Source organism: Staurois parvus, unplaced genomic scaffold (assembly GCF_062004578.1).
Source record: "Staurois parvus isolate SC_StPar_1 unplaced genomic scaffold, SC_StPar_1.0 ptg000744l, whole genome shotgun sequence".
In the NCBI taxonomy this organism is placed as follows: Eukaryota; Metazoa; Chordata; class Amphibia; order Anura; family Ranidae; genus Staurois; species Staurois parvus.
This window is the reverse complement of record NW_028318540.1, coordinates 597,487-609,752: the sequence shown is the minus strand read 5'-3', so window position 1 is coordinate 609,752 and position 12,266 is coordinate 597,487. Positions and strand designations below refer to the sequence as shown.

General features: G+C 40.6%; 1 protein-coding gene across 2 annotated transcripts in view; it reads right to left on the bottom strand.

The window, feature by feature from the left end:
- Positions 1-1,304: 1,304 nt before the first annotated feature.
- CSRP1 (cysteine and glycine rich protein 1) overlaps positions 1,305-12,266 on the bottom strand; it is a 61,168-nt gene continuing 50,206 nt past the window's right edge. For both annotated transcript variants that reach the window (XM_089654097.1, XM_089654096.1), the window contains 3 exons: positions 5,427-5,556; positions 4,757-4,850; positions 1,305-1,927 (listed from right to left, as the gene is read on the bottom strand). In XM_089654097.1, coding sequence (XP_089510223.1) covers positions 1,851-1,927; positions 4,757-4,850; positions 5,427-5,556 — 301 coding nt within the window. In that variant the 3' untranslated portion in view covers positions 1,305-1,850. The remainder of the gene's footprint in view (positions 1,928-4,756; positions 4,851-5,426; positions 5,557-12,266) is intronic.

Below are 12,266 nucleotides of genomic sequence, written 5' to 3'. Positions count from 1 at the left end.
ACCACAGTACAGTTCAGCAGGAGAACCAGTCAGAGGAAACTGACAACTATCAATAAATAATTTCCCCGTCATCTATTTATCATTGGTATGTTGTCATGGAGACACCAAGAAAATTGTATGAATACTTGCTGTAATTCTCCTTTCCTGGTGCCTGATCATTATAGCATACATACCCACCCTCAATCTGAAATTTTTTACTAGAATACCAAAGGGTTCTATACCTTTACCTATGCTACCAAATCTTTTCGCTGGTCCTGAAGGAGGGGGTTATAGGTAGAACTCTATCACTGGTGTACTCCCATGGATAGGCACCAGGAATTCAAATTTACAGTATATATATCGATAAAATGTCTCTTTTCTGAAGGCGCATTTCTCTGAAACTAGTACTAATAGCATGAAAACAACATAAAGCAGTGCTGGACTGCAGCTTCTTGTCTGCTCTGACAGCTAATGCTCTCATATCAAACTCATCAGAGCATTACCGAATAAGCCATGGCATTACTATTTTTTATGAATGATCAGTACTTGACACTGCTGCGACTATGCACAGAGATGTCACTAGAAGAAGTATTGAAGAGCTGTGCACGAGAATCATCAGTCTTTATCTGCAGGTGGTGCTGGCTCCTGTTCTAAGGTAAGAGTCATCACTGTCACCAATGATTTGAGGGGATATTCTTCCCTGTGGGTTGCTATTCCACTGACACCAATGATTGGGGGGGTTGGGGTACAGTCTCCTTTGGAGCCCACTATTAGACTGACAACACTAATTTGGGTGACCATTCTACCACCAATTATGTCTATTTAAAATTACAGTTACCCAGTACTCCCTGTTTAACACATTTTAAATACACATTTTGCTTTCCCACACTTTATTGTGCAAGTATAATTTTGTATTTATTTTTTTTTGGGCCATGAAAGAATTTACCAGACCCCTGCCTCACAAAAAGGTTGGCAGAGATGCACATTTAATAACAGGCTTTGCCAAGTTAATAGTAAAACTGCACTTTCGATAAAAATTATTTATTTGTATGTCCCTGCAGCATGTCAAAATGCTGGTATATGATGAGTAACCTTTATCCAAGACATATCCTGTATTCAGTAACATGCCCTGACCCCATGTTTGCATCCATCTTTTTCAATCCTTGCCACCACTAGAGAGTACTATTTGGATACAGAAGACCAGCTTTGCAATGGCTTGAATCAGCAACTTGTCTTTTCGGGGAACAGTTCAGGGGAGTACAGCAGGCAATATTGCTAGAAGCAGCACTTAAAAAAAAAAAAAAAAAAAAAAAAAAGACACCCAGTGCTAGAAATATACTTTTATTATATTTATGTGAAAACCACAGATGCGGCGTGAAAAAGCCATCCAACAACTGAATATTACAATTGCTTACCCTAATAATTGCAAAATTTATACAAAAATAGCTAAAAAAAATCTCAGCTTCAGCACGTTTTTTTTTTCCTGTCATTAGTGTTCTAAGGCAGCAACAAGCTGTATGTAAACATTAAGTATGGCTGCTTTTTAGGTTTGTAATACTACACAAAAGCATAAAATGCATTTTGCAGTGGTAATCTATAGTTTTCTTCCATGTGGCAATCTTGATTAAAGAACTAACTGCTCAAATGAACCTCATTACACTTAAATTTTTATTATCTTGGCATCCTATTAGGACTGAATACAGGTTTTAAATTTGACTGAAACATTTCATATATTTGTAGACACACATCTGCACATAAAAGGAATCTTCAAAGCTGCATCATGTAATGGATAGCCGTGATAAGAAGCTGCGTCTTTCACTGATCATTTTACTTTGTCTGATGGTAAGCAAGGACAAGTTGGAATTATTTGTTCATGAAGTGTGGGCTAAAGCCCCAGCACCCTGGCCGAAACCAAAGCCTTTTGGACCAAAGTTCTTTGCGTAGCATGCTGGGGCATGAAAAAAAAAAATAAGGAATTAAGAATCACTCTTTTTACATGCGTAAAAAAAAAAAAAAAACAACACACACGTTTAAAGTTTAGAAAGTCTTATTATTTCTCTTAACACCACTTTCACATTCACTATGAATCTTTTGCTGAACAAGTGTGTAAGGTAGTAACCTAATCTAGTAAGAGGGTGAGAATAAGAAAAAAAAATGTAGCTAAAATTAGCAAATTTTGTGGTTTGCTGCTTAACGCTGATTAACACTGATCATGTGAGCAGCATGAGGGCTGATCAAAGGAGATCTCAAATTAGAGCAATTTGGGCAAATTTTCTAACTTTTAAACCAGCTGCAGTGTTTGCTGAATAGTATTGATTTATATCTCAGTTCTTACTGGGGTGTTTGACCTGTCAATCTGTTAGAAGATATTGTTTATTTAGCTAGTGTCTATACAAAACTACCATGTGAGCCTCACATATGTGCGGTACATCGCATTTGATTTGCACAGGAACCACATCACATTCCTGTGCAAATCACATGCGATTTGTGTGCGGTGCGATTGGAAGAAGTGGAAGGAATATACAGTATTTGGAGTGGATTGCATGAATACTATCATCACTTGGGGACATTGTCTATATCTGCAAATTTGGACATTTGGGTTAGACTTTATGATTCAATGAGTGATCACGTGTGAAGTGCACTGAAAATCACTAAGTAGATTATTACTATAACATTTGGGTATTTTTTTTTTTTGGTATCACGTTGTCAATCACCAAGTGGAATATCATAAAACATATCATATAACAGAGGGCTTCATCATGTTTGCAGGGTGTGGAACAGTTAGTGGCATATTAAGATACCATTTTGGAAAAGGTTTCTCTGAACACAGGTTTTTATTATGGTGGGGGGTTTTTTTCACAACACATTTTTTATATGGTTATATTGTTTGTACATTTACACAAAGAGCATGATTGTAGTCTGTACAATTTATTTTACACATTTTTTTAGCTTTTTGATTGTTTGGGGAAAAGGGTTACGCCAGTCATTTTAGTATTTACACTTCCGAATTAGTGATTAAACAGGGGTGAAAGCAGCTTTTCCATTTTATAGTGACATAAGGTTTTTAGTTAGCGTGGGACCAGATCGCTCTGTATAATTAGCAGTATTAAAAATTAGTTTGTTCAAGAAAAATTTTCCATCCTGCTCCTTCAAATGTTCTCACCACTACGGTCAAAACTATATGTCGACTTTACTGCATTAGAAAGTCAAACGTTCTTACAAAAAAAAAAAAAAAAAGAAGAAGAAGGGGAAGAAATTCTAATAGTAGTTGTCCATTGGAAATCCAATCAAGTAAAGACTATTAGATCCTGTCAATGCTTCTTAACCCATCGTGTGCACCCCAAAAAATATATATAAATTATTACCTATCAAAAAGAGAAAAAAAAATGCTGTCAAATTATCTAGCAGGAAAAAAAAAAAAAATCAAGCAAGTTTTTAGACTCACCACTCTGGGGTGATGCTGTTGGTTTCTTGATGACATCAGTTATACCTCACACACAACTCTCTACTCGCAATATGCACAAATAGAAGATCCAACTTGTAGAGAGTACTACCAAGACTGTAAAGTTTTATTAGCCTGTTAGGGTCACTAACTTTTTTTTTTTTTTAATTCCAGGTTAATTGCGGCTTGTTACGCATCTGAACATGTTTCGCTCTGTTTGACTATTCAGAGATAATGCAGTGTAAAATGCAAAGTATGAGCAGTCTGTGCATGGGTCTTTCATATTTATTTGTATTGTGATATCAAATCATGCGGTTTTAGAATTGATGGTAAATTATATGTAAGAATATGTTTTGTGCTATTTGAATATTTTTGATTTTCGAACAGTGATAGTTTACTAGGCATCTGTTATCATGTTGTCTTCTTGGGCCTCATACACACTGGATGTTTTTGGAGCTGCTCCTAGGGGTGTCAGGCTAACATGCAAGGGAGTTTAGAGGCAGGAAAAAACCCACTTCTGGTGTGTCCAGAAGCAGTTTGGGCAGAAAAATGCTTTCTGCAAAAATGTTGCGGTCTTCTAGGAGAGTTTTTTTATTTTTATTTTTTTAAAGTCCAGTGTGCATGAGGCCTTAGCCTGAAATATTAGCTTTCTCACACGCTCTCTATTTTTTCCTCTCTCTCCAGGGCAAAAGGGAAGGTTAGTAACAAATATAAAAACAAACAATGTGTATTCAATACATTGTTAAAGTGTTACTAAACCCACAAAACAGTCAAATCAATCTATATATGCAGTAAAGCATGCTTGATATAATCACTATGGAACCTAAGGGGTTAAGCCTCTGCACTGTGTAAAAATGCTGTTTGATCCTGACTTCTCTGATCCTCCCCTTCTTCCAGTGTCCCCCCCACCCCCCCCCCCCCCCCCTTATCTCCTGATAAGACATATCGTGTGGAGTCATTCTGTACATACTCAGTTTGGTGTGTATTGTTAGGAGAATTTTTTTCTTTGGCACTGTGCTGATCACATGCACTGTCCCATCAGCACTGTGCTGATCACATGCACTGTCCCATCAGCACTGTCCAGACAGAGGTCAGGGGTTCAGCATCCTCCTAGAGCAAAATGAAAACTCCTCCTACAAGCTTTAACCAGTGCTAGGCTGGACACTTACAGAAGTCACAAGACTGGTTTAACTGCTGATGAGAAAAAAGGTATTTAGCAGTTTATATTTACTAAAATAATTGCACTTCTGTGTTCTGTGGGAGACCAGATATAGTGAATACAGGGCCATGGGTTTAGTAACACTAACAGTGGAAATAAAAGATATAAGTATATACCTTTGCAGAATATCTCTCCATCCTTATCTGCCAGCGTAGTGGATTCCAATCCTTTCCCACATTTGGCACAACGAAAGCAGGCCTTGTGCCAAGACTAAAAAACACATGGAGAATGTAATCATCACTACTGTACATACACATAAATGAACTTTGAATAATTATTTACATTAAGTATTATTTGGATTTGTTGCATGTGCCAAAACTGCCTCTGAAAGTGTTGTGACCTATTTATAACAGTTTTCTAATGTTAGTGGTGTCCTGAAAAAATATCTTCCAGTCTGTGCCCCATTCAGTGACAAAAATGACAGGCTTATGGTACATCTAGTGAATGTCATTAAACTTCATTTTGAAAAACTATTTTATCCAAACTAAGGGAAAATTCCCTTGCAACATGAACAGCCTGTTTGCCTTTGATAAATGAACCCACTGGTTTCTTTTCCTTATTTGGATTAGTATTGGATTATTTTTATTCAGTGTGGATGTTGCATCAACATTTCTAAGACGTTTATTACCCTTTAGAGTGTGCTGAATGATTTATTTTATATAGAATCGGGTGCATTTTTGATACAAGCTCATGTACAGTACATGTCACATGCATTGTCATTTTTTGCACAGGGACAAGACATGCTTCTAGTGCCTGTGCCACTCATGAATTCCAAGGCATACTTACATTTCCTCCACCGATCACCTTTTCAGCAGCATATACAGCTTTTGAGCAGCGAGGACACAAATCAGCACCTCCCACTTTCTGCGCAAACTTGGAAGCATTTGGGTTGTTTGTAGGCTGATGCGTCCCAGGCCTGTGTTGATGAGTGTAAGCAAGTCACATATAGTAACCAATAAAATGCACATTGTAAGCAAGTCACATGTAGTTACAAATAAAATGCACAATGTATCTCTTACAGGTCTAAATCACCATGTTACTATGTTTAAACTTTTGTATATATAGCCTGTATGGCAGGGTGTGTGTGTGTAATATACACACACGTTAGAAAACTTTTACTTTCCTTTCAGAATGAACATTTTTCTATGGCACACTATATCACAAAATACTCCCACAAATGTGGGCCACTGATTGAAAACAAGATTTGTTACTTTGCACACACACACAAAAAAAATAAAACACATTTTTCCTTATTCATTCAAGAATTCAGGTGAGTCTATTTATTAGTCAGGGGTTCAGCAGGCAGTTGATTATAAAAAGGGCATTACTTAAAGAAAATCCCTTCCTATTTCAAGCTGTGAGTAATGGAACCACATGGAAGAGAAATGTCATAAGGGCTGAGAAAGAAAATCATTTCTTTACACAAGAAAGGTGAAGGCTACAAGATCAACAAAGCTTTACTTTGTTAAATGTTTGTATCACTAAGATGGAACTGCAACTTAGTTAATTGTTCACTGCAGTTAGCTAAATAAGCTGCAAACAAAACTGAGGTGATTGTTTCCCATGACACAAATACGGCGTACACTGCAGAGGAAGGGCATGCATGAGTGTCATCCATGAAGGAAGCCTCTCCTAAAGCCCATGCACAAAAAAGGTCCACCTAGAATCTGCAGAGGAAGGGCATGCATGAGTGTCATCCACAAAGGAAGCCTCTCCTAAAGCCCATGCATAAAAAAAAAGGTCCACCTAGAATCTGCCAGGTTCCATGCTGAAAAATAATAAGACTACTAGAGATAAAGAAACGTTTTTGGAGCTGATGGCTTCAAAACTGTATGGCATCACAAAGGTGAGGAGAACAAAGAAAAATGCATGGTGCCTACAGTGAAACATGGTGGTGGCAGTGTCTCTGTGGAGCTGCATGAGTGCTGCTGGTGTCAGGAAGCTGCATTTCATGGACGGTATCGTGAATTCACAGATGTACTGCTCTATATTGGAAGAGAAGATGCTACCATCACTCCTTGCCCTTTGTCATGTTAGATGTGTGTTCTGGATCATGGTCATCATGCACTTTTCCTAACAGGCCACTGTTGCATTCCTGAAGAACAGGGTGAAAGGGATTCAGTGGCCAAAGTAGGTCTCCTGATCTGTACCCAATCAAACACCTATGAGGAATTTTGAAGAGACAAGTTGAGCATAACTTGGTAAAGTTGATCCAGGGAATATCCAATTATATGAAGAATGGAAAAAGATAGATGTTGCAATGTGTCTCCAACTTGTTCATTCCATGCCTAAAAGACTTGGTGCTGTCCTTACAAATCATGGGAGGTCATACAAAATACTAGATGTAGTGTTTGTTGTGGGGTGTATTCAATTTTACATCAATTAGAGTAAAATTGAAGATTCTGTAATCTAAGTTGTATTATTAACCTTATTTTCATGTAATGAGCTAAACTGTTCTATAAAAAAAAAAAAAAACCACACAACTCCGTTTTGTCAAAATTTTTGAATTTCTCTTTTGTTCATTGAGATATTGATTAAAATCTTAATTTTCAAAAGGGGTGTAATCATTTATGCTGAGCACTATGTATATTATATATCTCCCAATCATTTTTTTAAGCAGCAGGCCAATGTATTTTAAAAAGGCTCCATACTACAAATTAGATGAATGATAAAGAGATATGAGAAAATTTTGGATGACTGCAATGGGGAAGTAATATTACCACTTCCCTCTATTCATATTTCTATAAGAGGAAGCTAAACCTGGACTTCCCAGCATTTTTATTGAAGCCCTTTGGGTTCCATTCTGTATAGTTCAGAATGTTTATGGTATAATGATATGCTTATGGTAGTACTGTAGGCACTAGTTCAGTGAACATATGAGCTGCCATCTGATTGAGGAATTGTCCCTCATTTGGAACAAAGTCCCTCTGTTCCTCCTTCCCCATCAGTTGTCCTTCATTTTGGTCTGATCTATATATTTGTATATAAAGTGCACTATTTATATAGCGCCAACAGTTTGCTCAGCGCTTTACTATATTTAAAAGGGAGTCAATACAGCCACGATACAAGATGTTTAAGAGGGCCCTGCTCCTTGTAGCTTACAATCTGAGGGGGAGGGGCTGGTGGTACAAAAAGGTAATAACTAAGGGATGAACGGATAGGATGAATAGAAAATTCAGTTATTGTCTGAAGGCAGGATAGCCTTCCCTGAAGAGGATTTCAGAGATCGCCTAAAAGTGGGCAGAGTAGGTGATAGTCAGATAGACTGGGGTAGAGTTCCACAGGATGGAGGAGGCTCTGGAGAAGTCCTGGAGATAAGCATGAGAGGAGGAGACAAGGGAGCTAGAGAGCAGGAGGTCATCAGAGGAGTGGAGAGGACAGTTTGGGTGATATTTGGAGGCCATATTGGTGATGTACTTTGGGGCAGAGTTACAAAATGGCTTTGTCAGGAATGGACTGGCCAGCAATGGTGGGACTCACCTGCCTTATGGGCTGCAGTACCAGGGCTGGCCAGCGGGTGCTCCCAGCAATCAGAGACTCAACCTTGCAGCCAGCCAAACACCTGAAACTGCTTATACTGATGTATTTAAGGGATGGCCAGACCTGCAGACTCTGCCATGGTGTGTGTTTCTCCTGGGCCCTGTATCCTGTTCCTGCTCCCTGTTCCTGTTCCTGTCTGATTCGTTGCTGACCCTGCTCTGATCCCTGGCTTTGTCTGACCATTCTCCTGCTCCTGATCCCTGGCTTTGTCTAACCATTCTCCTGCTCCTGATCCCTGGCTTTGTCTGACCATTCTCCTGCTCCTGATCCCTGGCTTTGTCTGACCATTTTCCTGCTTAACCCCATACGTTCTGACCTCCTGTTGATAATCCCGGCCTGCCTGACGACGCTTGCATTGTATGTACTGTTATCTGTGGGTGGTTTGGTTAGGTTCGTTTGCACTGTGTTATGTTTTAGTATTGCACTGCGTTTATGTATTGTTAATAAATTATATTTATAACATATCTGAAGCCTGCGTTTCCCTGCGTCAGTCACATACCTCTGGTCACACCCTGGAGCCCTGACAGGCTTTATATGTTATTGTTAATGTTTTAAATTTAATTGTTTGCCAATCCCTCCACTGGTTTCCCATTGCACGAGAGGGAAGGCAGATATGGAATGGTTAGTAAGGTGGATGAGTCTGGCAACAGCATTCACGACAGACTGAAGAGGGGATAGCCTGCGAATAGGTAGGCCAATGAGGAGGGAGTTACAATAATCAAGGCAAGAGATAACAAGGGAGTGAATAAGTTACTTAGTGGTTTCAGAGGTTAAGAACGGGTGCAACTTGGGAAATGTTGCGGAGGTGAAGTCTACAAGATTTTGACAGCGATTGCATTTGGGGCTGAAAGGACAGATGGAAGTCTAGGACTACAGCTAGTACCCTGGCATGAGGGAGGGACTGATGGTTGTATTATTGATCTTGATGAAGAAGTCAGGGGAGGGGGCATGGGCTGGAGGGAATAGTATGAGCTTTATTTTGGAAAGATTTACTTTGAGGAAGTGGAGGGACATCCATGCCGATATGTCACTTAGTAGGTTAGTAATGCGAGAAGAGGCTGATGGAGCCAGGTGAGGAGTAGAAAGATAGATTTGTGTGTCATCAGTATAGAGATGGTACTTAAAGCCATGGGAGTATATCAAGTGACCAAGGGAGGAGGTGTAGATGGAGAAGAGAAGGAGTCCAAGGACAGAACCTTGAGGGACCCCTACAGGTAGAGGAAGCAGAGAGGAGGAGACAGAGTTATAGGCAATGCTGAAGGAGTGCTACAATAGGTAGGAGAACCAGGAGAGAGCAGAGTCTGGGAGGCCAAAAGAGTGAAGTTTTTTTTGAGGAGGAGGGGATGGTCAACAGTATCAAAAGCCACAGAGAGGTCAAGTAGTAACAGTATGGAGTAGTGACCATTAGTTTTAGCAGTTAGTAAATCATTAGTGAGTTTTAGTACGGCAGTTCCAGTGGAGTGGAGTGAGCAAAAGCCAGACTGTAAGGGGTCAAGAAGGTTGTTGTTAGAATGCTTAGTCTATAATAGCCTGAGCTCCCACCTCACTAAGAGTTTAGAGGTAAATGGGAGCAGGGAGATAGGTCTTAAGTTGTTTAGGTTGGTGGGGTCCAGTGAGGGTTTTTTTAAGTATGGGAGTGATCTGGGCATACTTCAGAGCGGAGGGGAAGGCACCATTGGAGAGGGAGAGATCACATCTTAAGATGTGAATGAGGTAGCATAGGACAGAAAAGGGAGACCTTAGTAGTTGAGAGGGGACAGGATCCAGAGGGCAGGTGGTGAAGCAGGCTTCTGAGAAAACTTTAGTGACCTCTTCAGTAGTAGCAAGGTCAAAAGATGCGAATGTTGAGGGAGGTTTAATACAAGGTATGCGAAGTGGGATAGATATCTGTGTAGCGGAGATGCCCCTACGAATTGCATCAATCTTGTTTTTGAAATGATTTGCAATCTCGTAAGCAGTGAGTGAGTTACTGGGTGAAGGTGGAGAAAGTAGAGAGTTAAAAAGTAGAGACGATGAGGACTGGATGACAAGATATTAATAAGAGTGACAAAGTTGGCTTGTTTGGCAGCATAGAGGAAAGAATTGTATGTTAAGAAAGCAGATTTATAGAGTGTGAATGCTTGCTGGAATTTGGTATTATGCCACAAATCGCTCCAGAGCACAACTATGTCTCTTAAGATTTCTGGTATCATCAGTCTGCCATGGTTGTAATAGTTGTGGCTTCAGTTTCATCCACACTAGACTCATTTGCTCCTCTAACTACATGAGCTGTTGAAGACAGCAGTGGCCAGGTCAGGGCAGGACAGGGGAGAGATTCTGTCATAGAGGTGGTCAGTTGCAGAGTGGAAAAGAGAAGGGTTTAAGTTGTGAAGGTTTCTGGGGGTAATGGTTTGCTGCTTGGAGGGAAAAAAGTGTTTGAAGATGAGGAGACTGCAAAGGTGATGAGATTGTGATCAGAGAGAGGAAAGGAGGTGTTTGCGAGGTAGTACGGAGTGTAAAGATGGGAGAAAACAAGGTCTAATGTATTCCCATCAGAGTGAGTGGAGGACTGTATCCATTGTGTTAGGGTAAAACCTTTCATTCAATTTCTAAAATTGCTGCATTTGTAAATTTTAAGAAAGTCAAATTTAAAAAGAATAATAAAATAGTGGTAAAAAAAAAAAGCACTGGAGGGTTTAACCAATACTTTTTTTGTACAATTCTCCTTTAATGGCATAGAAGGGGGTGTGTACTATGCCTACATACTTTGCTAACAAGTGTCCATTTCCTTCTCAGAAAGTTGGGAGTTATGAATGCATCATAAAGATGTTTTGTTCTATTATCTGCTATATGATGACAGTTCTTCATTTTCACTTATAAGCGCATAGCTTGCATAAAGATGTGCCTGTCAGACTCCATATTCTGTGGACAATACAGGCAATCATTCTGTATATCATATTTTTCTATCTGGAAACAGCCAATCTTATTGATATTCCCTGGCATGGAGCAGTTTATATGCATCACTTGATGCTAGCTGAAAACAGTGAGCACAAGGTGATTTGTGGTATAAAGCACTTGCATGTTCACAATGGGTTGCAAAACTTAAGGTAAGGAGGTATTAAATCCAAAAGTAAACATTTATTATATTGCAGCTAGAGATGAGCGAAGTATTCAAAAATTCGATTCGACTGATTCGGCGAATTCGTGAAAAAAAATTTGATTCGAGTCGAATATATTCGCTGCGAATTTAACTTATAAAAGGGTGTTTCTAGGCTTCAGAGAGCCTTTATATTAGTGCAGAACACTGTACCTTTAATTTAAATGCCCTTGGAGTCTGCTGGGGAAGAGAAATAATACTGACAGTCAGTATGACATGCAGATGAGTGCCGTCGATCTTAGAATCACCGCACACTTCACTCATTTGGGCAGTCACGGGGCCAAAACCAGAGTGTGGAGCCACAGTGTGGCGGTGGAGGCAGCAGCAATGGGAGGCCATACAGCACCCTATGACAAAAATGGAAACCACCAGCAGTGTGAGGAGACCTGAAAGTGGCACATGGCATAGTGTGGCGATGGAGACAGCAGCAATGGGAGGCCGTACAGGGACCCATGACACACTCTGGACCTGGCAGCAGCATCAGGAGGCGGTACAGGGGCCCATGACAGATTACGGGCCTGGCAGCAGCATGAGGAGTTGGTATGGGGGCCCATGGCAGATTACGGGCCTGGCAGCAGCAATGGGAGGCCGTACAGGGACCCATGACACACTCTGGACCTGGCAGCAGCATGAGGAGGCGGTACAGGGGCCCATGACAGATTACGGGCCTGGCAGCAGCATGAGGAGTCGGTACGGGGGCCCATGACACACTCTGGACCTGGCAGCAGCATGAGGAGGCGGTACAGGGGCGCATGACAGATTACGAGCCTGGCAGCAGGAACTTGGACAGGAGGACGTTCAGCTTCTGCACCGTCGGGTGCGTGCTCGCAAACTGTTGTCTCTTGGAAACGGATTCCAAGAAAGACTGCTGACGGAATCCGTGAAGAGGAGTAGCAGGAGAAGGAGCATCTGAACGAGCGGAATATGCCAACAAGCGACAACAGGGGCCC